The following is a 27,956-nucleotide window of genomic DNA, read 5'->3' as shown; positions in this document are numbered from 1 at the left end:
TTTTGCCTCAGCATGCTCCATAGATGAAACATGACAGCTAGTAGTGTGCTGATGTTACGCAATGCTTGTGCATCTGTATTCATACACACACTTGTGCATTACTAAAAACAGTACTTGGGATCATGGTATCACAGAAAAAAACATGAAGCCATATAGCACCAGCATTGTTCTGGAGACTTCAGAGAATGGCCCTTGTTACAGAGTGATAGCTTGGCTGTTTAAAAACCCTTCCTTCCGCTGGGAGTGAGCAAACAGTTGTCTTTCTAATCAGCCTGAGAGAAGAAAATGTGCATGCGAGTGTGTGTAAATGTGTGCGTGTGTGTGTAGTAGACTACGTCTGCTCAGTCTCAGGAATCACCCTGTCCACAGTAAGTGAATCTTGTTTTGGCAGAAAGAGATAAGTTACAGGTTTGACTCCTTGGAGAACCAGGCACCAAGTTAAACATCATCATGACTGCTGCGGAAGGTAGAGAATGGCAGCTTTTACTGGTGAGCCTGTTGTGCTTAAATAATAAAACATGCTGCTTGTATGACTGTCAGTATGTGTCAGTATGTCTAGCACTCTGTTACTCTTGGGTCCACTTTGTGTATTTATACTGTACGTCTCTGATCTATTCCACAATTATTTCCCTGATTGCTCTTCTTGTGTCTATGACGTATTTACTTCACATATTCATCACAAAGAAATGAAGACTTCCTACAAAACATTTCTTGACTGCATTTGAACATTTTTCACACATCTCTTGATAATGAAGCCTTTCTTTGACCAAGCAGTGTGATTCCACAATGTTCTTGGATACTCACATTAGACCTGACATAGAATACCAAGCACCAGCTGTTGGTATACTATGTGAATAAAATAAAGTGAATGCAGGATGTAAAAGCACCCTCCTTGCAAAAAATCATTACTTCTGTGCTTTTTGAAAACCAGAGTGAGTACTTTCAATTTGCACCTTAAATTTGGCAATTTCTTATAAATTCAACTGAATATAAAAACACTGAGACAGGTATGCAGCCTCCACTAGGCTAATATTTCTGCATGCTGACAGTGGAAATCTGTTGGAGTGAGTGGCTCTGTCTTATATTGATCTTACATTAACTCTATGTCAGCTACGTTAGCCACATTTAACATCCAAGCAAATAGCATCTTGCTGGTGATTTTCAAATTTATAATTTTTATGATTACACTCTGATCACAGATATAAGCTTTCCTCAAAATAAATGTCACTTGTTGAAAAGCCTGGAGCTTGTTTCCAACACTACAGCCTTATATCATGTTCATTTATCTATATTTCTGTTATTTACTCTCATTTAATATTTTCATATAAAACAACACATTTGTATTTTGCTTGCTTCTTTGCATTATTTATTTCAATTAAATCAAATCAGACAAAGATGAAAAACATTGGAGATGGTAGACTGAGACTTTCTGAATACTGTGCAATAGGTAAGTAGCTGTAATTTATAAAGATATGTCTTAAAATATGATGAAATTAAAATATGGAACAGGCAGGTTGTCTTAATATCTAGTGGCAAGTCATTTCACACTTATTTGGATTTGGGAAGGGAGAGAAGAAGCTATATGCACTGAAAAGGGTGCACACTGTACTGTTGAGTAAGTGGATAGATTACCTCAGAGATGTAGATGTAGAATGAGTGGAGTAAGAGTATGTAATGTATACCATAGAGACATAAGACCACTGCAGCTTTTAAGAGGAACAACAAATTAGATTCATTGTTGTGAACTAAGGGTGGACCTATACACCATCATTAGACAGGGCCGGGCTGTGAAGATAAGGGCTCTTCAGGAAAGATAGTGAGTGCAGTCTTAACAACGAGCACAGGCTCCATCTGCTGTGCTGCTGTGTATTTTCCAATTTTAGGCTACTCACCTTAAAGCTTGGGTAGGAAATATTTTAGAAGCATTTTTTGCAATATTTGTTGAAATTCTCTGTATATCCCAACAGCAATCAATAACTCCAATGCTCCGACAATAAAAAAAACCTTAAAGCTTGGGTAGGAAATATTTTAGGAGCATTTTTTGCAATATTTGTTGAAATTCTCTGTATATCCCAACAGCAATCAATAACTCCAATGCTCTGACAATAAAAAGAAAAAAAATGCAGTATCTGTGGCTCGCGCAGGCCTGTAATAAGTCCGTTCAATCATTTCATTCAGCCCAAAGTAATTGGACGGACTACCTGCCTGTCAACCTACCTATCACGGCGAAGTAGACAACATAAAAAGTTTTTAGGCCAGGCGAGCAGTGGGATACCGACAGAGGAATCTCAACAGAAAGAATGAAAACATTGTGCGATCATCAGACTATTGCCTGTAGTGCAGGGTAAACTGTACAGCGCATCATCTTATCAACAATGCTGGAGCAAGAGGCTTTCAATGGAAGTGAACTCGTCTCTGCGCCCTGGTTCTACTTGTCACTCTGGGACTCAGTTCGGAGCTGTGGGGCCGGGTCTGGCTCTCTAACAGATGGCTGACTGAGGAGGTTTTGGAGGCTGACAATGAAAGAAACACAATATCACTGGAACTCAAGCAGGGAGATGGGAAACTCATTACTTTGTGGCAGACTTCACTTCCTGTTCACTATTTATTCTTTACTAATGGTTGTTGTGCCTTGAGAGGAAGTCGTGTGCGTGATTGAGTGCAGTAGTAAACACTGTTGTGTTGCGTGGGAGTATGCTAATGCCTGTGTTTGTCTGGTGGGAGGGGCTTAGGACAGAGAGTGGAGGAGGGAGAGCTGCAGGAGGAGGGCTTTATTTTCATATTCTGGACATAGTTTTTCTTTTTGCCTTTTCCAGAATACCATCTACCCCAACTTTAATTAGAGGTGCAACCAAGGCCAAGGAAATGAAAGACAGGCGACAAGGTAGACATACAAATGCATCAGTAGACAAACATGCAAATGCAAAAATGAGAGAAATGGGAAATGGACTTCATGGTTTATTTAGACAATCCACATCAGAGTGCACACAAGCAATTGGACAAGAAATATCTGAAAATGCACCACACAAAGCAACATGAATGAATACTAATGATGATAATGTTAGAAAACAAACCTCACAAACTGGCATCTCATTTGCTGTGACTGTCATGTGCATAATGTTGTGATCTGATATTTTGCTGCTAAAGCTAGGGCACCATCACTCTCCTTTCATCACCTCATGCTTGTGTGTGCAGAGGTTCAGGAGAACTGTTGTTATGGGATGAGGGATTTCACTGGTTAACCGAAGAAAATGCAGAAACAGGGACAGGAGAGAAGACACAGAGAATGTCTTTGGTAGATAGAATTCCAGTGGGACCGAGCAGGGAAAAAAATATTCTCTGTTTCCATGGCTGCCATGGTAACACCGTTGCCAGAGTGCAGCAAGAAATGCGGTGGTAAAATGGTGATGGTAGCACGGTAGCCCCCACCCAGCTGTTTGAAGTCACGGTTGTTGTGCTGGTCACTGCATGAATTTTTGTCTGATGTTGGTATGTGTAAGTTGACAATGTGGCTTATTTTTGTAGATGGATGGAAACATCTGAATTCTTATGCACTTTTGTGTGTAAGTGCACGTGTTAATAATTCTCCCTGTGTGTGTGTTTCGACTGAGGGCCCCTGCTGTTGTTGTTGTCCTGATTCTCAGTTGGAGCACAGGTGTGAGCCTGGAGCTAAAGGCTCTTCTGGGGGTCTAGACGGTTCGAAAGGTTAAAATTCTCAGAGAGAGGCAACCTCAGACAGCAGCAATATACAGTCAGTCAGTAAGGAAACAGTCCTGCAGGCATAGCTTTAAACAACTCCTTTTCTTGGGCATTTTTTATGCTAATAGTCTCATGTGACAATATGGGCAGGCTAATAATATAAACATGAATTTTCCTCTGGGGGATTGTCGGATAACTGAGGGCAGCTCTTTCCGTTTAAGGATAAGATTGGTGTCTACCTACCTTGCATTATCCAGGGGCCATTTGCACTGCTTGCCTTTTTCGATACAGTTTTGGGAAACATCTATGTGACAAAAAAGTAATTTGTTGGTGAAGTTGTACCTGAGTACCAGTGAGGGAACAAAGCTAAGGAAACTCTGTGGTGCTGCTTTTCTTAACAATACTTTTACTCAGATGCTACTAGTCTACTTGAATCTTACAACCCATTTACACTCAGACTCCATTTACACATAGTCACTTCATGCGTCTTGGCTGGATCAGACAGCCATCCAATTTCTAAAAAGCTAAGTGTAAATGTATTGAAGAAGCATTTGCAATGCATTGAAATCCAATTGCGCGAGCTACTTCAGGAGGTGGTTTGAGACACATGTGTCAGTTAACGCTCTATGAAAGTAGCTTTGGCATTGTCTGTCCCTTCTGATAATGGCAGCTAAAGTAATGCTGAAATGACACTGAAATTAGCCGCTGTTCTCCCCGCTGCTTGACCACCACTAACCACTAAATGATCTGTATGGGTGAGAAAGCATTGACCTGTATGGGTGAGGGTAATGGCATGAATGAGAGCCTGTGAAGACGATAAAACTTAGTAGTTTATCCATCCATCCATGTGTTTGTGTTAGTTTATGGATAATTGTTAGCTAGTTGTTATTACTAACTATAGAGTGCAGAAGGCGGATTATAATCAGATTTATGATCTGGCCAATGGAGACATATATGTGGCTAAGTTTACATGAAAGGGTCTTAAATCTCATCTGGATTTTATCTCAGTACGAGACACTTAAAATGTCAAGTTTAAATAGGGCCTCAGATACTAGTAGCTATCACTGGAAGATACTGCTTGTGAGGAACATGAACTCTTATCCTCCACAGAATGAACTGGAGCATGTATGACTCACAACCTTGGCTATTTTACAGGCTTATTGATTTATGAACTTGTTGAGCTATCTTTGTAAAAAGGAATTCTGTAAGCAAGCTGTTTCTCACACAGTGTAGAAAATGTACCCTCGAGAGTCAAAGTCGATGAGTGTGGAACAAAATGCTTATTACAGGTTTTAATTTAGTTTGACCTTCCCAGTGCAAAGATCAGATAGGTGTGGTCCAGCGGTCTAGGACACATACCATGCAGCCATTCTTAGCCAAATTGCTAGACTAATGTTGAGCCAATCTGAGAGAGAACACAGGACTGACCTTTCATTCAAAAGGGCTGATTGTTGTTTCTTAAGTGCATGGTGAAAAAATAGAAGCAGCAGAAAGTGTGGCATGGCGGAGGACAATACATTGCCTTATATACATGGATCATTTAGAAGGTGTGGAATGTTAATATTAGTTTACCAGTCATGCTCGCTCATGCTTGCCAATTCTGGTCTGACCTCAGCATGAGGCAATAAATAGGCCTTGATGTGTGGTACCAGAAATACAATTAAAACAACTGACTGAGAAGCAATGGTATTCCTATAACATCCTTACTTTTGTTGACTTTCACCCTCTGAAAACCAATAATTTATACAATTCTTCTTCACTCATTATGCATGTAGATCTTAGCTATGACCAAGCTAAACACATCTCTTATAAAGCTTGAAAACAGTGTTGCAAAAATGAAGCAACTATGAAAACAGTATTGGATTAAACACAGTACATTCAATGATAGTGATTACAAATCAGAAAAGAGATGAGATACCATAAATATGAGTTCAGTCATCCGACTCATGCAGAGTAGATTAATTAAATGTAGAATATGTACAGCATTAATGTCTGGTGTCTAGGTTCTAACCTCATCACTCCCCCCAAGGAAATATTGAGCTCAGGACAGTAGGGAGTGGGGAGCGACGATAATAACTTCTCGCCTAGGGGAAGGTAGACTCAAAGCCTACAACTAGCAAACACTATATGAACGGCAGCAGTCGTAGCAGCAAGTGACAGGATAGCTTGCTTGAGCAGTGTGGCAGCAGGGATGCAGCAAAAGTGTGAGTTGGGCTGCCTGAACTAGCTTACAGGCTTTCCTTCATTTAGACAAAAGGTATTGTAAAAATGTATTAGTACAGTAACAAGAAAACTGGATTTACAAAAGTACACTAGCTGTCAAATTAGTTATATCACGAAATTGTTACTGCCAGGATTATAAATGTCTCTATGACTTGGAGAATTGCTATTTATTTCTACCACCCACAAATTGGTGGACAGTAGCCATACAGAGGACAGGACTGTAACACCAGAGGCCAGGGTTCACATCGAGAGTCATGCATTTGGTTACAAATACTCTGGGTCAGAAGGATCATGGTTTCGGTTACACATTAATAAAGCAAACAAAATATGTTGTGCTTCAAGTCATTTTTTCTGTATTTAACCACGGCCACTATCTTTCCTTTAGTTGGCTTTAGTTGCTACAAGCAGATTTTGCATTGTAAGAGCAAAGATTGCAGGGATAACAAATAAAATATGTTGTCAAACGATTTTTTGTCGATACATTCATTAAAAATGTTTCCTCATTATATTGATATAAATATAATTCAGGTGGCATTACATTTCTCTTGAAATATTAGGTATATGTAATTATGGGAAGTACAACACAGTAATTAATCTAGTAAACATGAATGTAGAGTCCACAAGAGTTTAAGTACCTAGAATGCTGTAGCAACACGTTTGCATGGTCGTGATCCCGGTCAGACAATCAGTATAATGCTAGCTTGTTTAGCAGTAACCCAATCTCAGAAAAGCTAATTTAATATCACAAATTACAAACAATTGTCACAAAAAAAGCTATAAGGAATGGAGTCCCTACAAATAATAATCCAACAAGAGCATTTGAAAGGTATTTTGCTTGGTCACAGATCTCATAATGTATCAATGTCACTGCGCTACTAACAACAAATAGTTCAACTGAAACTAACCACTCTGATAACGTTTGTAACATGGCGTAATTTGTTTTTCCTACAGGAGATCCTTGAACAGACAAACACATTTATAACCTCCGGGCCAGTCGTAGGTCTGATTAATGTTTGTATGGTTATACATCTTTTCCCCCTATAATGAACAGTTTCTCCACAGAAGCAGAGCTGAATGTAGAACTCCTGCAGAATAAAGAGGCTTCTTGACAGAATAATTGCTGTTTCTTTTTTAAAAAAACAGCAGCACACACACACATATGCAATGAGTGTGTACACACACATATTGGCATGTAGTCACTCACTCACACATAGACACATGTATGTTTTCATCACATTCTGGCAAAGCAGTGGGGGAAATTATCACTCTAGCTTCACTGTGTATTTCTGAGTGCAGAGATTTGATGTTTTTCCCTCAGCGGATTGCAAAACATCAACCGTGACTGACAGAGGACCTTATGAAATTGAACAATGACACAACAAGTCATTTCTTCTTGTCAGGAAAAAGAAAATACTCCTATGTTTGTAGTAATTTTAGAGTAGACACCATGGTTATATCAGTCAGTAGGATATTGTCTTGGGACATTACATGAATAATTCCAGCTGACAATGTGTGACACATGGTTTCACATTGTTCTCATGATATTTGACTGTCTGACAAACCAATAATTTGACAGATCTCAGTGTGGAATACGACTAGCCTGCAGAACCAACTATATAGAGAAATGTATCACCTGATACAACCTGGACCAGCGCCTAAAATAACCCACTTGCTGATGAATAGCAAACACACTTCATTTCCTCCACTTGATTTTCTACAGCCGGGAAGGCTGAAATTTATCAGGTTATTCAAACAGATTTCCTCTGAGGCAAATAGTTTCTGGTTGATTGTCTATAATGACAATGACAACAAACAATTAAAATTCATCTCGCAAACTGATGAGAAAGCAATTTCTGCTGAAAATGTAATTTTTTATTGACTTTCAAATTCAATTGCCGCTTTCCCCCTAACAAAGCATTTGTCCTTACTATTGACGTCACCAGCTCAGGTAGCAGCAATAACATCATGACATGAATTCCTGTTAATGAAAAACTCTGAACAAAGGACAGAGACCTGTTAAAAATTTACTGGACTGATTAAAGGCTTTAAAAAAGAACAATATGATAATGGTTTTGCTCATTTTTTTCCTTTGATATAACACTCTGTTCTTTTGTCCTTTGTAATTTCTGTCCTGTCTACCATTTATTAACTCCTCCTCATCAAAGAGAAATCTCACTTTTCTTTTGGCCTATGACCCCCCCTACCTTCACTGGTTCAGGTGAAACATTTATCATCTGAGAAACTGCATTTTATGAAGGCTTTAGAGTTGAAATTTGCCACCCTACTTTAATCCATCACTGTGAATTTAAATGGAGCTGTTGCAGCGACAGCTTACCTTTTCACCTTTATGCATCAACATTAAACAGCTATAAAGACTTCTAGATACATGAAATGAAATGTACTGCAAAGGGACTGGTATTTCACCCTATAGCTATTACTATTTTTTTATTTGCAGTTTCACTAATTTATCCCCATAACTAAAACACATGCTCACAAATATATAGTGTTCATCCGTTTCTCCTATCCATTGGAGGTTTAAGATGACTGTATATCTGTTCACCCTGCACCATGCTTAACACCCAAATGTATGCCAGTGACTCCTCAACCATTCATTATGTCTCATACAATTGGGTTGCTCTTATATCATGTACTGTAAAATAAATTATTGTACAGTACCACTCAGATACCTTTTTTCCTTTATTTTGTCTGCAAATGCAGAAACAGGGACAGGACAGTTTAGCCAAAAAAATTGTTTTTGCAGCGGTATTGTAGCTCTCAAATACTTCCTGTTGACACATATCCCCTACTTACTTAGACTACTTGACCTTAAATTTGGCTTTTTCTCATACATTTTGTTCAAACTTATATTTGAGACCTAGACAGTGAACTTCAACTGACAACACTGTTTTTAAAATAGTGTTAAGTAATCACACATGTAAATTATCTTTGTTGTGTCACTTGTCATCACTGATTGTTCACAAGACAGCACATCTCACCTAGAAAAGCTATTCCTTGAATGGAATGGAGAGATGATGAAGTCCACCAAATATGACTTTTAAATATTAATGCTTTTCTATCCCAAAGATTACAGACTCCTTGCTCAAGTTGTCAAAGTCTTTAAGCTGGAAATGTTTCATTCTTTGCTTCAGGTATGAATAACATTTGCAAATCTGCATTCACTGAGCTAACTTTAGATGGGCCACTCTCCTTTCAGGAGAATGGAATGCTTATTTAAACTGACAAAACTCCAGTCTTCTAAATGTGTGCATGTTTATGATGAACTTCCAAACAAGATCAGCTGTAAGTGATGAATAAAGGCCCAGAGTGAGGTTTGTTAATGTTACAGAGATGAGTGGTAAATGGTGTTTTTATCTCAGGACTCACCGAGACAGAGAAAGCTAGAAGCACGCTTTCAGAAATATTCCTATTCAATCAGCCGGTGACAGGAAGTTTCCGACTGAAATGTAACGAGAGTATCCTTCCTGTGCTCAGTGTTAGATTTATGCATTTAAATATTATGATTCCCACACGTCTGGGTGTCTTTTTTGTTTTACTGATGGACCCTGTTGGACTTCAGTGATTATAAAATTAAACTTTTTCTTCTGTAACCACTGAAATTGAAACACCAAACATAACAGCAATTATATTGGTTATTCTCTAAAACAAAAGGAAAAAGGTAAGTAATCTTCTTTTACTCTGTCCTCCCTTTGGTGCTCTATACACAACAAAGTGTGGGTGAGCATGGTGGGTGGATGGCGGCGAGATGACGTTCAGTTCAATATTTCTCAAGCAGCTGCTGCTCCAAGTCCATGGACTCCTGTCTCCCACATGGGGCGAATATTGGCAGAACTGGCAGCTGGAGATTGCATCTGATTAAGCAAGCTAGTTTTCTGTGTTGGGATTCAGTGATTTGTGAAATCTGTCGTAAGAGCACATGCTTCCACCTTAACTACAGACACTCAGTGCTACGGTTCACAATAAATCATTTAAATCATAGGTGGCTGTTCTTTTGCACAGGAATTTTAGAAACGTATTACATATTTCAACTATTACCAAATGTATTTCTCAGTATCTGTTTTTCCTACTCTGTGTTATGTTCCTTTAAGCCTAAATAATAATTAAAGACATAATTATGAGGAGAATTCCTCTGTTTTCATTTCTCTTTAGGCTCTGTGACAGTCTGGTGTAAATGACCTGTCCTGCTTTCTCACGCTCTAAAGAGCTCGTCCAGATGTAATCAGACTTGGCTGCTGTTATTAATGACTTAGGGGGAAAGGAGATTACACTCTTCCAACCTGCAGCCATGACAGCATCGCTCTCTTAACGCTTTCCAAAACAAGACGTGTAGGAAACCTCGAAGGACTAGCGTTCACGTGACTGTGATTTTAAATGTGTGTCTCAGTCACTGAGAAGAGCAGTATTTCCCCTATATTCATTCGCCGCTGCAGAATTATGAGTACCACTGCTTAAATTTCACATGATCATTAATATCAATGGGCTACGGAGTCCCGGAGTGGTTTATAAAGCAAGGAATCTCTGTCTGTCTATCTGTCTGCCTGTCTGTCTGTCTGTATGTTTGTCTTTCACATTTCTCAAGAACCGTTCATCCAATCTACTTCAGACTTGGCTGATGTATTGCTGGGGACTCAAGGAGGTGCCATGTCGAGTGTGAAGTTGTTTGGATGAGTGGTTCTTGAGAAGTATATAAAAATACCTCATAAACAACATTGATTTGCTTCTTCTTCTGCCCGTAATGTCAACGAGGGGAAATACTAACAGTGCCACTCTGCCATTGCAACCCACATTGTGGTTGGAGGTGGAATTACATCTGTAGAGTTAATGACTTGAAAAAGTTTAAGAGACTTAGGCTGCATTCACACCAAATCAGGCGGTGCAGCGTTCAGCTGCAGGGTCGAGCGGAGGTGTGTGGGTTTGTGGGCATGTTTATTTGTGCTCTATGATCTGATTCACCGACTTTCTCGCTACCAGCACTCCCTCTCTTCATTCACTCTCTAGCTCGCTCGACCACAGCTGCTCTCTCTCTCTCTCACTCTCTCTCTCTCTTTATCTCTCGTCTTTTTTAAATTGATTTGGGAAGCTGACAGCAAAGTCTAACTTTACTAACGTTATCAAGTGAAGAGAAATGTCCTCCCCTCGTCCTAGTAATGTCTTTGTCCTCCCTGATGGCAGAGTTTACAACTCTTGTCAGTCTGATCTCCTGCTGTGATTGGCCACCACAGCCTTCAGGCGCAGTGACATCAGGTTGTGTTTCTCCAAAAGTTGACTATGGCTCAACTTTCCGGCCACAGTCCAGTGTGGCGCCGCAGAGGCCAAAATGGCCGCAGCCGAGCCGCACTACCCCCATTCAAATGAATGGGATGACTGGCGCAGCTAACGTTAAGGTCAGCTCCATCCTGTCGTCCAAATAAGGTCACTGCTGGCTCCAAAAATCCAAGATGGATTACTAATGATTGTCACTCGCACACTGTGCAAGCACGATAACACCCTACATTATTGTGAAATTGTTTTTAGTCATCGACTAGTGCATCAAATACTAGAATTCTCCCTCTCCTCATTCTTCAAAGGACATCTACATGAAAGGTACTGTTATAAGAGTACTGTAGCTCCTTTAAGGAATAGGGCAGTATCTAATGTGTGTGCATAGTGAGTTTGTGGTTGAGCGAGGGTGAGCAAGCAGCAAAAGGTGACCTGAATGTGAGCGGAGTAGAGGAAAAGGTTAGCAGTAAGTTGTCCATCTGGCAGTGAATGTACAGTATAGGCTACAGTGTGTCAGTTAATAAATGCTGCAGCTTCTCAAGACCAAGAAAAGTCTTGTCCATTGTTTCCCCAACTGCTGGAAAAGTAAAGGTGGTTAGCCCCGTAGTTAGTGACAATGGGTTAGCTTAACCTGACCAGGCTCACTTCAGGTGGACTGACCTTTAAGGTGGGACCAGCTATTCTCATTTTAGTGTCAATCTCAGCTGCTTCTAAACAGAGAACAGAGAAATGGCTGGCTGGCTGCTGGCTGCCCCCTACTCCCCCACCCCAAAGCAATTGTCCTATGGGAAACAGAGAAGAGAACGGTTGCTCATCTAATTTTCTAAGACATCGCAGGGAAGGAAAAAGGGGGGTGTTTTGGATAAAATGGCAATGATAGAAATTACATTGCAGGAGTAGGCAAGTCAAAGATTTGAAAAGGAAAAGTTGATAAAGTGACAGTGAAAACAAATTCAAATGCCCTGAAACCCAAACATTATAACAATATTTCTGAGTGAGAATTCTTATGGTGGATGCACTCACTAATTAGGTGGAGACGCCATTCCTTCTCTCAAAGCTGTATGACCCCAGGTTAATCATCTACAAGTGTTAAAATGATAATTCACATCTGAGAACATCCTAATAATCAATGTAGCACCAAAGACACATTTGATTAATGTTTCCAAGGTTTTCTAACACATTTTCTTTGCTACATTACAATGATTTGATTACCAGCGTGGTAGCGTGGCCTTCCTGTTAAAATATACAGTATTCTGTCAAAATACATGATCTGTCATGATCTTTTTGTGGCAGGTTTTATTTCTCCACTAGAAAATGTCTACTGGCACTGCAGCAGGCAGATAATAAATGCAGATTTCCCTGCATCTATTAGATAGATGAATGTGGAGAGGGGGAGAGTTTATTTTGGAACTTATTTTCTGTTAAATGATGTGTACACTGCAATAAGCAGTGTATTCTCCTGTTAATACTATGTTACTAACACATATATTTCTTCTCATCAGAGAGTACAAGTTTTTTTTCACACTTCACCACTTGAAGCTCTAATCTCTATTTAAGTACCGCTTTCATGTGGCCCAATGGTACTTTTGGAAAGGAATGTGGATTTTCTGCAGTGCAAATGGCAGAAGCTTTATACTTCAGCTGAATCATCATGGCCCAGACGTAGACTGTTTTGAGTCATTTTAAACCCCATTAAAACTTACATTAAAACACTCACAACAGAAATCAAGATTACAGTCGCAGTAATGCACAATGTTTTGATGTTTCCAAACCCCACACTCTCTGGATGTAAACTGTCATAACCTAAGTACAGAGAAGAAATGTTGTTGATCTCATGCTATATTTGTATAATTTAATGAGCAAAAATTAGATTACAAGAACAAACACACATGGAGCATTTGCATAATGCTCTGGGCTGAAATTCAGTTACGATGAATTATGACTGAGGCAAATGAATGAGTGACTCCCTCCGACACAAGTATGCCTTGTCCTGCATTCTCTGTTGTTGGCGACATTCAAATGATTATTTCTCACAGTTTTCCTCAGGCTTAAACACAGATCCTCCCTTTTGAGGCCTGGCATGCCAAGGGATCTTGTTGTCCCATTTTTGCAGTATTCACTATCAACACATATTGGTCTCTTGTTGCAAATAATTGGGAGAAATTGAAGGGTTGGGGATTACAATCACTACATCAAGGAAAAGGAAGGAAAGGAGGAGCAGGAGTAAATGATAATGATAAAGTACTCGGCTGTGAGCAGCAGGGCTATGAATAGTCATCTCTCATTCTGACGTGGGATTACATTCAATTTAGAGGAGCTTTCAGGGGCAAAGAATATAGGTGTTAAAAACAGTGGCAGTCAGCATTGTGTATGTTGAGGTTGGCAAGATTTTAATTCAGGGAGTAAAATTTTGAATATGTATTTATGTCAATGAAGACTCTTAAATGCACATACAAAAAACTGCGACTGTGTTTTTAAAATTTTGAAGGAACTATCCTCGCAGCCATTATTTTCTGTAAGCTCACACACCAGCAGATTGTGGGTTGGTGCACATCAAGATGCCACTTTTGCTGCACCAACAACAGTCAATTTTTCACGAAAGTGTCAATTTTATCATAACTGCACCCTGGGTTGCCACATCATGGCTACTGTACCTTGATTGTTTGATGTTTTGCTCTTTTTGAAAGAAAATGGCTGCATATATTTTAAACCTTTCACCTTCAAACCCACGGCAAAACTAAAACAGAAATGACAGAAATTTGACAAATGCTAATGATCACCTTCACAGATGACTAACTGAACTAATCCAGTGCATTTGTCATGTACTTTATATGATAGCATTACATAAGGTGAGTAAGATAACAGCTATTACAATACAATGCAACAACAATACAAAGCAATTTGAAGCAAGTGGCCTTCAATACCAATTTTCCCAAAGGTAGTATTTATTGCCAAGCTTCTGTATTGGGTGACATAAAATTGCACAGGTGTTCCAGTTTTTTGTCTACCTCCAGTGTTTACAGTATGCACCTGTGGGTTTCAGTGTTGCATGCATTTATAGTCTACTGTTGAACTGACTGTTTAAACCCCGGTGATCATCCCAATGGAACAACACTCTACTCCATTCCTCAAAACCTTTCACAGACAACTACTTACATCTCTCCAGCACTGCCTGGGGTGTTATGTGCATCTAGAAAGCTGTGAAGCTAATGGTCGGCAACCCATGAGCATTAAGACATTCATCTGTGCCCTCACTACAGGATAACTAGCTCCCTGAGTCTCACTGCAATTTAGTCAAGCTTCCGAATAATACGTTTACCTACTGTGGTGCGCTGCAGGCTCCTTACATATCTTATTTCCCAGTGCCCCCACTTTCTGCCACAACACTCCATTGCACACTATATAGTGGCCAATGACGTCTAACCTCCCACTCTTGTTGCTTCAGGGTCAAATTAGAAGGCAACTCTAATCATTTCTCTCTAGACCTATCTCCATATACCAGATTTGTTGGGTCTGCAGTCCACCTTGGAGTAATTTGTTGCCACCATTTGGCCACATTGCCCCAGTAGAAAATAACTTTTTTGATTAGATAAGACATAACTCGATCAGATATGGTTGAAAATTTTAGAATAACGCCTTTGGAAAACTTGCAAGGAGAATAAATGTATTATTGTGGAACATGTGTGCCTGGACTCTGGCTTCAATATTACAATGCACAGTGCAGACGGTATGTCACAGTGTATAATTCAAATTTCTCCACTTAGTTTATCTGACACTTGCTTAATGTTTATGTGTGCATGTGGACACATGAGTATGTGTGTTTAATAGGACATACTTGTATACATATGTGTATATGCACATCCTGTATGTGTACTCTCACATCTGTGCATGCTTATAGAGGATGTCTGCATATCTGTGTATCCACGCATGTGTTTCTGTATACATTTATATGTCATACTGTGTGTTTTTGGGTTCCTCCTCCAAGAAAGTGTCTCTAACTAAAAACAGTGTCAGGTTGTGTAATGAGGGCATTTCTCCTGTGGTTTGGTCCTATTTTTAAGTGCTGCCAAAGTCTTGGTCTGCAGAGAGAAAGATTTGTGGTGTCTGTCAGAGTGCGTCTCATATGTGTATACATGCATACTTACAGTATATGGGTTTGTGTGCAAGTATGTATGTGCATTTCTGTGTGTATGTGTTCAGTATGTGCAGCCATATGTGAATTTCTAGTATTTACTAGGTCATCACTGACAACAGTTCAACTCTGATCTGACCCTTCAGCAGTTCATGCTTAACTACCATAGCCATTATCTTCACCTAAAACTCATTCTAAAAACAAGCAAATATTTCCTCGAAGAAGTGTCAGTTGGCTGGAATCACCTCTCTGAGCAAAAACTCTCTAAGGTAAATCCCAAAGATAGAAACAAATTTGGTGTTCTGTGTGTGTGAGTGACTGGAATCATATTCATTAAGAGTACTAGTATCAGATATAAGCTATTAGGAAATTCCATTAAACCAGGGTCCTGGCCTAGCAGTCACACTACTGAAGTGACATACTGAATTCCCAGCACAAGCCTGCTGCTTTGTAGTGAAGCCTGTGCTGTGACTTCACTGTTGGGAAAAACACTTTTTTACACTCAATAAATATCACACCGTTATCAACAAAACTCTTTAAAACTCTGTGGAGAAGTGTCGCACTGGGAGGGTGACATAAAATGAAAAGCTCTGGAAACAGACATACTGAAGACACACTCAGATAAAATACCAAGTAGACTGACTCTTATCTGATGATTTTTTTTCTAATATTACTACATGTCCCTGTTGCCAGAGGGCTCCCAGGGGATCTCCAGATTTGTTTTGGGGTCAGACTGTAGATTTTCTCTTTCTTCTTTCCTATTACTCCTCACAGTCTACCGCACAACTGCACAATTGAAACACTGAACTGAAATTAAGAGCCTTTGTTGAAGAAGATAATGACACTGGCAATTGTGAGAGACACCAACGTTACTTGGGAATAATTATCATATAAACTGCTATTAACAAAGCGAAGCACTAAATTCTCAAATACATTTTACAATGTGGCTCAGCTAGACGGAATATGAGGTTTTTACATGTTTTGTTATAAAGTTTCTGCCCCAACAACTCCATTTTGTCTGTGAAATGGGGTTCAATTGGTAAATTTAATGACATTCAGGTGTGTGTAGAGGTGCAGTGCTCTGATGAAAAACCAGCAGGCCTGGCTTCTACAGAGTTGGCTCACAACAGAGATCTGTTGAGGTGAAACATATTCTAATCAAAAATGACTACAGAGGACCTCTGAGAAGGGGCTTTTGAGGCTCAAACACTGAAAATGGCAACAAAGGAATTTCAAAAGACCGAGGCTTCCATCAATCAACAGCCAGCCATAAAAAATGAGAAAAAAATGTGAGAGACTTAGCACTGTTATGGTTCTTTGAAGGACTGGATATCCTGCTAAGATTGCTGCATGACAACTGTAAATTATTCAGAGGTATCAATGAAAGCTAGCATAAGAGCAATGCATACTGGGTATCTCTTACACTCACTTAATTCCACATAATCCGCCCACAATACAAAATTCATCTAGTTTGTTCATGGTTTGTCCAAAGACAAAGTATTTCTGCCTGTCTAAAGCTTGTCTCCGACATGGTGCTCTGTGGAATAATACTCTTTGGTAAAACAAGACACTATGCTATATCTAAAGAAAAAAACACTGCATACATACAATTAAACCTTCATCTATTCCATGTGTAGAGAGCATTACAGTTTGGATTGGATTGATGCCTCAGGGCTGGTGCAGATTGCAATCACTGGGGGAACAATTAATTGTAAATTGTTCCAGGAAATTGTACAGAATAATATCAGGCTATCTGTTTGTGATATGAAACAACTTAGTATTGTCGAGTCAGAGTCCTGACCTTAAACCAATTAAAATGCTGTAGCATGACTTGAAGCAAGCCATCCATGCAAGGTATTCCAAAAATACCAATTAACTCCCAACTGCAGAGTGAAGAGTAATTGACCAGAATACCTCTTACTTGCTCTGCAGGCCTGATCAGCTGCTGGAGAAAACACTTGGATTAAAGTTATTGCTATTAAAAGAGTGACTACCTAACCTAAAGGTTCACAGATTTTTCCTCTCTTCTCTCTGGTGATTTCAGTAGGATTTTAGTTTAATTTCACTCACATACAGTATACCATGACATGCGTCTTCTCATATTTCCAGTTCAATATAAAATGCCTTAAACTGCATATAATATTCACTTTATTCATATTGTGCATGCACAAAGCATAAAGCTGTTGCAGGCCATGTATTATGCGTATACTATATATGCTGTTTTATTATTCTTATCGCCTGAGGGTAAAAACTGTCTCACATGACATTGCTCACGTGTATTCTTCTTTCCAGCTCTAACAAATGTGAAGCTGTGGGCCATCGACCGACAATGTTTTCAGACGATCATGATGAGGACGGGTCTCATCAAGCACACAGAGTATATGGAGTTTCTGAAAAGGTGAGGAACCAAGGCAAATTGTCCCACAATGACAGACAAATGACCTGAATAGAGCTTTGATCTGGGATGCAATGAATTAATTAACAAAATGAATTCAGGAGAATATGTGTGAGCTGTTTCGTAGAAGATTCCATACTCCTCATTTGTGCCAATAAATCATATAACTCTACATAAATTGCTGGTGCTTCAATGAAGATGTCATTCATCCTACAGGAAAAATACCTTGTACTTGTATCATATTTCTTTAAAGCCCCTATCTGTATCAGAGAGCCCTGACCACTTTTCTGTGAAGAAGCCTATTATCACTTAAAAGGCCTGCTGACTCTTTTCTCTTTTTTTGGCCTGTATGGAGTAAAGGATAAAAGAAAGACTCATCAAAAGACAGAGGGAGCAGTGTGTGATGATCAAGATGCATGAGATGCAATTACAGTATAAATCTTTCTCACCCTGTATCTCTGTTCGACTCTCCTGTTTTTCTGTCACCCACTTTGGTCTTCATCAAGCCAATTAAGTGATTATATCACATCTCCCCTATATTACATATTATATTACATGTCATTTGTCCTTCTCTCTTCTCACTCCCTCTCACACATGTGTTCCACTGTTTATGTTTATTTGAATTTCCAAAATCATTAAAGAACACGCTCTGTTTAGGATCATTTCTTCTGAACAAATCCTCATGAATCACTCTGATCATGATCAGACTCTGTCACCATTTGACAGAGTTGTTTCAAGGCAGGCGGATAGATACAGCACACAGGAAACCAGCTTTCCGCTAGAAATTTCCAGCAAGTCCTCGAATTGCAAAATCACTTCATTCCAAAATGACCCACTGGTATATGTACGTTTGGGAAATTAAAATAGCTGGTTAAGGTTAGGAAAGGATCACAGACATGGTTAAAAGAAACCAACGATTGCTGTTGATGTCAAAGTCACACTGCTTGTACACCCAGCCATTTACTTTAACATCTTCCATTAGACCCTATAATTTCTGTAGCTGTATAACAATGTTGTACAACTTCTGCCTTTGCTACCGAGACCACAGACTGTAAAAATAATGGACGTAGCCACCGTGACGTCACCCATTGGTTTGGACTCATGTTTTGAAGCCTCAAGTTTGGCATTTTGACCTTCGCCATCTTGGATTTTTGGAGCCAGAAGTGATGAGAAGTCACCATATTTGGAAAAGAGGGTGGAGCTGACCCTAACGCTAGCCACTAGCTTGGTTAGCACGGTGCATTTACAGTCTATGGTTAACTGTGATAATGCTAATGCTAATGCTAATTTTTGCTAGTAAAAAATGGGCTTAAGACCACTGGGGGATTGGTTGGGGGATTTTGACAGGGTTATTGCACACAAAAAATGCGAAAGCAGCGCAGACATTTCACGGGAGCACAGACGCAGTCTGAGTGTGAGGACAAGGGCTGAAACTGGAGTAGGAAATCTGTGCAAGCAACAATATATCTGAGTGTAAGCATACAGTTTGAGCAGAAACAGAGCAAATCTAAGTGCAAGCAGGGGCTATTTGAGTGCAAGGGCAGGGTTTGAGGGAAAGAATTACAAAATCTAAACGTGAAATCAATAAATCATGCTCTCAAATTAAAAGACCATGCTCTTGAATAAAGATAGGAAAAAAGCCCCATAAACTTTTCCATTTTCATTTTAATATGGTCACAGATTGCCCATAGGAGTATGTGAAAATGAAAATGGAAATTGGATCATTGAATTTTCATTTTTACTCAAATAGCTCATATGTATGTGGAAAATTATAATGCTACTGTGGAATTACATTTCAATTTTTAAGTTTACATTATCATTTTGATAGAGTCCCCTATAGGCTTCCACAAGGTTGTTTTTAAGCGTTTTGTACATCAACACATGCATGCAGCACAACAAATGCTGCATGCTTACACCATGACGGAAGACTTTAAGACATACAGTACAAGAAATATGTTTCAAACCAGATAAAAACACTATTAATCAGACTTTCCTGTCTAAGACTGATGCTATTTTAGTAATGGCTTTGACTAAAAAAAGACAAAACACTATCTCTTTACTGAGTGTGAGTGTGTACTGTATGGCAGCTCTCGCCTCTCAGCTGCTCTTGTATAACAGTCCAACAGATAAGTAAATATTTAATAGCTGTACGTATTGCTTGGTTTGGGCTTACAGTGTGTTTGGTTTATAACAGGGTGTCAAGGGGGGACATTTATATAAGAGATTTATAGTAACATCTGTTAATTCACAATATGTATTTATATTCCTGTTTTGTTTCAGAAGCAGATCTAATAAAAGCAGTGTAGGTAAAGTGTAAGAACAAACACATGCTGGTTCTAGTCTTCTACCCACTCTTTACCTGCTGTAAAATTATATATTGGCTCTCAGAAGTTGTGTAGGAGGAATACTGATGAAAAACTGAAAGAGAAATCCCACATTGTATTATATGCAAAGTGTAAGTGTGCTTGAGTATTTTTTTATTACCTCTTCCTTATCATGTATTTTAAACCACTCAAATACATTGCTCCAGGGGGAGTAACTGCAGGGATAGTTTCTAATGAGCTTACAAACATCACCTACATTTGCAAAATGTGTATTGCCGTAACTGATATTTCTAAGGCTGGTGAGCTATTCAACCCTCTGAACCCTTCCACTTAATAGATACACTCTAGCTGTAAGGCACAAAATAAAAACAGACAACCATCTGCCCAACGATTCACCAGACTTGGGCAATGGCGTGGAAATCACTAATCGAAGCTCTTCATCAAAGAAATACTAGTTTTGTAGATGTTTTTATGGTACAGTATCATTAGGGAAACAGCACTTCCCCATTGGCCTTGTACAACTAACTAATTTGCTGTAACACAATTAAGTTGATGAATCGGAAATATACTACAACAGAGGTCTTTTGTTTGTGTCAACAGCTTCACAGCTTGAAGGATTTAAACTCCATATGTTTCATGTAGAGTAGGGTCATCTGTTCACTGCCTAGCTGGTTAGCTAATGCCTCTGTTGAGGAAGCAATGAAACAAGGATCAGCATAGTGGCTAGGGCCTGGGTTGGGGGCTGAGACAAGATGGTTCAGATTACTGTAATAAAGCATGGAAAATGAAGGGGGAGAGGGAAATAGAGAAACAGAGAGAGAGATGATACAGGGAGATAAGCCCTTTGTTCACCAACACGGGTTATTTTCTCTCCTCTTTGATAAACATTGGGCCAGTTTTTATTTAGTAGGCTTGATAACAGGCAGATAACATTCAATGAGGCTGCCCGGAAGCATACAGAACAAACATTAGAGCCTCATTCTGGTGTATTCAACCTTAGGATCTGATGCCCTGCTGTGTAACCAGACACGTTGCCCAGTTCATTCTGAAATATTTATATACACGTACTGTAATATAGTATACAGGCCAACACCCATAGCATTATATTGATCTTCATGTGTTCCTGTTGCACATATTTATCTTTAAATAGGTCTGCTTAGATTCTGGTCAGCTGTTTAAGCTAATGCATTCAGTACGTATGCTGCCAGCTACATCTTTCTACATCTTTTTCTATCTGACAACTACAAAAGACTGAATCAGTAATATATTTAATATGTGTGAGCCTTTTTTCTAAAAGTACTTCCTCTTATTTCTCCTGCAGCGTCCCCACATTCCACAGCCTGCAGGAAGATATTCTGAGCAAGCTTGCCGATGTCCTTGAGGAGGTAAGTGCCTTATTCCAAAGACTGTGACATCTGCCGCACAAAGCTGCAGATGTCCACTCATCTTGTTAGATTTTCACCCAATCATTTTCTTTTATTGCAATCAGAGGAGGGATCCAGAAGGGTAACAAAGGCATATTCCAAATAATGTGCACTGGCAGAAGGCAGTTGGACAAGTTGGGTGGGGGGTGGGGGGTTGTTACTCTTTAGTATATGCTCAGTGCGGTAATATTGAACTAAATGGTCCACCTACTAAGGTACAGTTAATTTCATGAACCAGTTCAGGAATTGAGTGCACAGTTGCCAGGAGTCATTTCAGCTTTCAAAAGGGATCAAACAATCTAAGCAAGCCAGGGCGCATTGTAATCCACGTTACCACATGTTGAAGGGTGACATCCATTTTGACTTAGATGTTACTACTACTACTTTAAGCACTTTCTTTTCTTAGAGCATAGTTTGTTTTTGTTTTTTTAATGTGTGTTTTTCCTACCATTCTTCTTTGTGGCATACATTGTTTTGCATTCATTTACGCAGACATTGAAATCACCCTTCAGATTTGAGTTGTGTAATCCATCAAACTGAATGGAATATTGAATGAAAGTTTTTTCGAGTTCCATTATTGTAATGAGATAATGCAATTAAAGTACAAATTGATTTGAAAAGTCTGCCTGGCATTACCTCATAACAATGTTGTAACTTGAACAAAAATATATTGGTCTCAGTGTTTACTGTGATGGATTAAGAGTCTGCTAATTGATTTTCATTCCAAATGTAAATGAATGGAAACCAACAGTTGCCTGAAAGCCAGAAGAATACATTAAACAACCTGAACCAAACCAGCATGGTTTGCCAAATGGTTAGCAGTTGTGATGTGTGACTTATCATAAATGGACTGAAACCTGCAAAATCCTTGTTCTTCTAACTGTAGTTTGCAGGATGTCTTCTTTGGGTACATGTCATGCTGGTGACAGTGTGCATTTTGAAATGTGTCTCAATATCACATTTTCTACCCATCTGCACACCACTTCGTTTGATGTTTTCTCCAGCATAATTTAATTATGCAAACACATTCTCATTCACACTTTTGATGTGTGCTACTGACATTGAGGCTTTTAGTATGTTTGTTGAACTGCATTCAAATATGACCTCTGCTCACATCTTTAGGTTATTTCATGTCTCTGTGTGTATATATGTGATCATGTACGCAACCAAAAGCAGCCCAGATCATTTTTGCTTTAAAGAAAAGCCAAAGAAGGCCAAGTTGCAAGGATTTTCCACTCTTAAGACTCACCCTGGGGAATGGATTGACCATCTAATGCTCGCACTGGTCTTGTGTAGGAGTTTCTAGCAAAAATAGAAGATTAAAGATTTGTTTTAATTACATTTGTTCTTAAATGTGACGTGAACAAACTGCTAAACATGCAATATGGTCACAATTGTTACTTTTAAGAACCATTACACAGACACATTTTAAACCTACAATTATGTTGTAACTTTTTCAAACATCAAAACTACAGCAGAGATGTCATAATACTCAGTGAGCCATTTGTAGAGTTGTTTCTCCCCATCCAGTAAAATGTAACTGACCAACCAGGCAACATGAACATGAATGTACAGTAATGGTCTGTTGGTCTGTATTCATAATGCAAAACTGTTACAAATGACTCAAAAATGACCATAAAGTTAAATCATGGTGTTTCTTACACTGTCTCATATTTAAATCTTCAATATGTTAGAACATATTTTTTTCAGGACTGGATTGTATTTGTTACACTTTGTGAGGGTTTCTGTTTTTCTGGTGTAAAATGTAGGCTTCTTACTGTATTTGGCCAACATGTTATCTTACTATCTCTCCATCATATCATCCTGGTTAAACAAGCAATAACATGCAATTTATTAATACAAGATGGAAAATTTGATCTTTTCTGTAAAGACAAGTGAAAACACATCATCTAGCTAGGTTACATACCAGTGAAGTTCAAAATCTTGGCTGGGCAGGTATGTGAGGTTCACACAGGAAACATGACACCACCTAAAAACACAAAGCTATTTTAGGTTTATAAAATTCCACCTAGCCTTTGATTACTTGTGACACTTTTGTTAAGTTAATAAAATGTGCCTAACCTTGCCTTATGTTGTCAACAGTAAAATCAGAGGTTACTTTCTTAATTACAATGCTCTTTCTCAACAGATATCCCCCCAATAATAGAAAGAAATATATCTGCTGTTAACTCAATGTTTACTTCATAGTAAATAGTTTGCTAGCACAACACAAGCTATATGCTTAAGCTAACATTTTATGTCTACCATTAAACCATATATGTAGCTTCTGTACTAGTCATAGACTGTATAAAATAATGGACGAAACCACCGTGACGTCACCCATTGGTTTGTGGCCATATTTGGACGAGGGTGGTGCTGACCCTAACGCTGGCTGCTAGCTCGGTTAGTGTGGTGCATTTACAGTCTATGGTTAACTGTGATACTGCTAATGGTAATGGTAATCTTCACTAGCAAAAAACGGGCTCAAGACCATTAAAACAAAATGTACTTACCGGACAAGACTTTGTTAGGCGACCAAAATGTTACAATTAACTTTCATGAACTGAAAACACACTGGGATAGCGACAGCTACACTCTGTGAATCTGAGGTTACGCCATGTTTACGTTACCTAACCAACATTGTCGCCGTGGTAGGGACTTGTCAATCACAACATAGCCACAGCCTAAAGCCTACCCTCCTTTATTGTCACCATAATTTACAAAATACATCATGCTGTATTGAAGAAGCCTTAAAACTAGCGACTGAGACCATAAACTCATCAAGAAACTGTTTACTGAGGTAATAAATCAAGTGAGAAGTAGGGTCAATATCCCATCGCATTCCATACAAATGGACCTCTGTTTGGAGCCAGTGGAGTCGCCCCCTGATGGGGGGATTAGAGGGGATTAGAGGGAATGCACTATTCACATTATTTGTACTAGCTAGCTAACTACTTTTATTTGCTTACAACGGTCGTTGAACTGGAAACTGCGGTGAATGTCTGTTGCGTGCATGATGGCGCTACCAGTGGTGGTTTAAATGGATTGATTAGCAGATTCATTTAACGTAGGCTATTGGTTGGGGCTTGTCCAATCAGGTTTCTTGTAGGTGGGAATGTTTATCATTATTTGTCATCCCTCACTAGCCTATTATTTTGGCTCCATTGGGCACAAATACTAGTTATGTGATTGATAGCAGGCTTTTAAATACATTAGACAGGTTTTGTTTCATAGTTTGGAGATTCTGTGTGTCTTTGCGGGGCATTTAGATTGTGGTGTAAGTCTTTCATTCACTGTATCTGTATACAGTGGCCTACATCATGATTAGCAAAATGTGCTGACCCAGCTTGTAATGCACATGCTTGTAGCCTAGATCTGCAATGACATTCACTATTGACTAAATTAGCCTAGTTCGCTTTTTAATTCACTGTATTACCTGTAAAGTGTAATGCGTCAAAGCGGTATGGCCCAGAAAATGAAAAAAAAAAACAAAAGCCAGAAGACTGATGTGTGTGCAAGATATACAAGTAATGACACCATGAGGCATTTTTCATAGTTTACCTGGTGCAGCAAGTACTAATTATATTGATATAAAATCCCACACCGCCAGCCAGAATGATCAGGTTGTCTTTATGACTGTATAGACAATTGCACACATTGTTAGGGACATACATGTAACATGACAGTGCAAAGTTTTTTTTATTTATTATTTTATTCTTTATACAACAACTGATAATGTACCACTGCAAAACTGTACTACACATGGACTAAGTGCTACATTGCTGTGCCACTTACATTATATTTTCAGTACCATGGCAGCTAGTATTATCAGGATCATGGCTAATACAATGGCCAGTAACATACCGCCATCACATATTACATGATTTGCAGTAGGGAATGTACCATGGTAAAACTGAAAATGCCATCCATCTCCATCACAGTATGGAACTTTTCTGTGCGGAGATTCTGTAACTACTTAAAGGTCAAATTGATGATGAAGACCTAACAGTTAAAAGTGTCTGCAGACTAACAATGTAACCCAAGAGATGCAGTTCTGCAGCCAGTCAGCTGGGATATTGAAGGGCAGGAGAACCAAGGGAAGCTATGGGCTTACACATAACAACCTTTATGGGCAAGGACAACTCCATCAAGGAAAATAAAGAGGTTTGTGGGAAAGTACATTGACCTAAGGAGGCAGCAAGCTATGCCACCGATGGTAAAACAGTGTCAGAGGCTGAATTGGAAAGTATAAAATGGGGCAAACATGGCTAAAGGGAACTGTGGGGAATGGAAGCAAGCAAAAAATAGTTTCACGAATTTGGGAATTTCAAGGTCTCTGTCTGTGCTAGGTCTGTGATTGATTTGTGATAAGTTAGATATAGCTATTTTTCTCAGTCCATGATATATTAAGCTGAACTAAACATCACAACTGCAACTTTCTGTTAACTCAAAAGCTCTGTTTTGATTGACACTCAGCAGGCATGAATCATACACACACTGCTTGGTGTGAAGTAAGATGTAAGGTACCTTTTCTTGGTAAAATTGTATGAGAATAAAACACCTGGAAAATGTCTGTGCGGAATCTGTTGATGCTCTAAAAAAATAAGAAATATTGAGCTCTGTCTTCAGTGTAGAAAGTGAAAATCCTACCAGAACTTGTAATATAAAAACAAAACAATGCATGTTAGACTGTGGTCCTTGTCCGTGTTTTTCAGTAACTTCTTGTACCTTCTTGTAGCTCTACTGTACTGTAGATCATGATATAACTTGATGTTATTCCTATTCTCTCCACGGCACAAAAGGTTTTTCACATCACATCAAGTTATGTCACATCTTACATACCACTTCAATATAACCTGAAAGAAACTGTCCTTGGAGCAAATTGATTCCTTATTTGGCAGTGAAGGTTATTTTCAACATGAGGTGAGAATGTGACTGTGAAAGTGGTTTTCTGTGTATGTGTGTCAGCCTTGTGTTACATTGGTGACCAGTCCAGAGTGTAGCCTATCCAGTGCATGCTGGGTTAGACTCCAGAAGGCCTGACCCTGAACAGGATTAGTGGGTATAGAAAATGGATTGATGAATAGATATCCTGCATTAATTTTACTCTTAGAAAGGAACTGTGATTTGTCACTAGATTTTATGCAGTATTATTCATTTAATCATTATTTTATTTACTTGTCTATTCGTATTTAAGGTTGCAGAGCATATCCAAGCAAGCAGTGTGTGGAAGGCAGAAAAACACCCTGGACTTCTTGCCAGTCTGTGGTATTAAGAAAAAGCATCTAATTGCGATTTATCTGACTGGACCAGTTTCAGCCTTATCTCCTCTGAGGAGTACCCTTTTATCTTTGGTGACAGCATCTCACTCCCATGTGAGAAATAAGGAAGAAGAATTATAATGTGCCTGATTAACTCTTCCTCTTCTCTTCTCTTCTCTTCTCTTCTCTTCTCTTCTCTTCTCTTCTCTTCTCTTCTCTTCTCTTCTCTTCTCTTCTCTTCTCTTCTCTTCTCTTCTCTTCTCTTCTCTTCTCTTCTCCTCTCCTCTCCTCTCTTCTCTTCTCTTCTCTTCTCCTCCTCTCTTCTTCTCTTCTCTTCTCTTCTGACAGACACATTACGAAGATGGAGAGTACATCATCAGACAGGGGGCCAGAGGAGACACCTTCTTCATCATCAGCAAGGGAAAGGTGAGAAAAATGCCTCTAGCCTACCACCAAAATAATCATCACTGACATCACAACGCAGGGCATCATGCCACACACGGCAAAGGACACCTATCTTTAAAGCTAAGAAGTATATTTTTGGGGCGGAAGTTGGCTGTCATCAATCATCTTGAGATAGGGGAGAAGAGAGACAGAAGTGCCGCGTCTTTCATCATCTCTTGCTGGAGCAGTGGGAGCATCTAGAAAGGAGAACGGAGTCACTTTCATTTCACCTTTCTGTCATCCACAGTGGCTTTCACACTGAGCACAGATGACACAAGTGTCCCGTCCGTCATCAGAACTATCATAGGGCTTTTATTTCCCGGTATTATTAACATGTTTTGAGGTTGCAGAATGTTCATCCCCCTTTTAGATGCCTGTTGCTCTTCGTCCCCATTTTCTCTCAGCTGTTTTTAAAGATACTTCTACCTTCTTGTCCGTTTTACACATGTTCCTTCACTTCTTCTCTTACCTTCCTTAATCATGTTTCTTCTCCTCCTTCCACTACCCCCACAACCAAAAACTCCTCCTCAAGTCCCAGTCAGTTAGATAAATTCACATTTTCTCTGAGTTCACACATTCCAGGATGTGTCAGTGTAAAGGATGAAGCTACAATATGTTTCTGTCTTTTTTTCTCTCCTTTTGACCCAAAATACATTTCACAAGGTCGGCACATCTAAGTCACACACAGATATGCTCAAGGACATGGACGCAGACATGAACACACACACACACAAGCACACACAAACATACTTGACCTTATCAATGCTTTTTGTCTCT

The 27,956-nt window shown here is 39.2% G+C and overlaps 1 protein-coding gene across 2 annotated transcripts in view; it reads left to right on the top strand.

The window, feature by feature from the left end:
- The window catches only part of LOC122997545 (cGMP-dependent protein kinase 1), an 84,895-nt gene that overhangs the window by 35,627 nt on the left and 21,312 nt on the right, over positions 1-27,956 (top strand). For both annotated transcript variants that reach the window (XM_044373756.1, XM_044373755.1), the window contains exons 4-6: positions 17,624-17,729; positions 21,372-21,435; positions 27,084-27,161. In XM_044373756.1, coding sequence (XP_044229691.1) covers positions 17,624-17,729; positions 21,372-21,435; positions 27,084-27,161 — 248 coding nt within the window. The remainder of the gene's footprint in view (positions 1-17,623; positions 17,730-21,371; positions 21,436-27,083; positions 27,162-27,956) is intronic.

Source organism: Thunnus albacares, chromosome 14, assembly GCF_914725855.1.
Source record: "Thunnus albacares chromosome 14, fThuAlb1.1, whole genome shotgun sequence".
In the NCBI taxonomy this organism is placed as follows: domain Eukaryota; kingdom Metazoa; phylum Chordata; class Actinopteri; order Scombriformes; family Scombridae; genus Thunnus; species Thunnus albacares.
The sequence above is the reverse complement of the archived record's forward strand: the minus strand, read 5'-3'. Positions and strand labels throughout refer to the sequence as shown.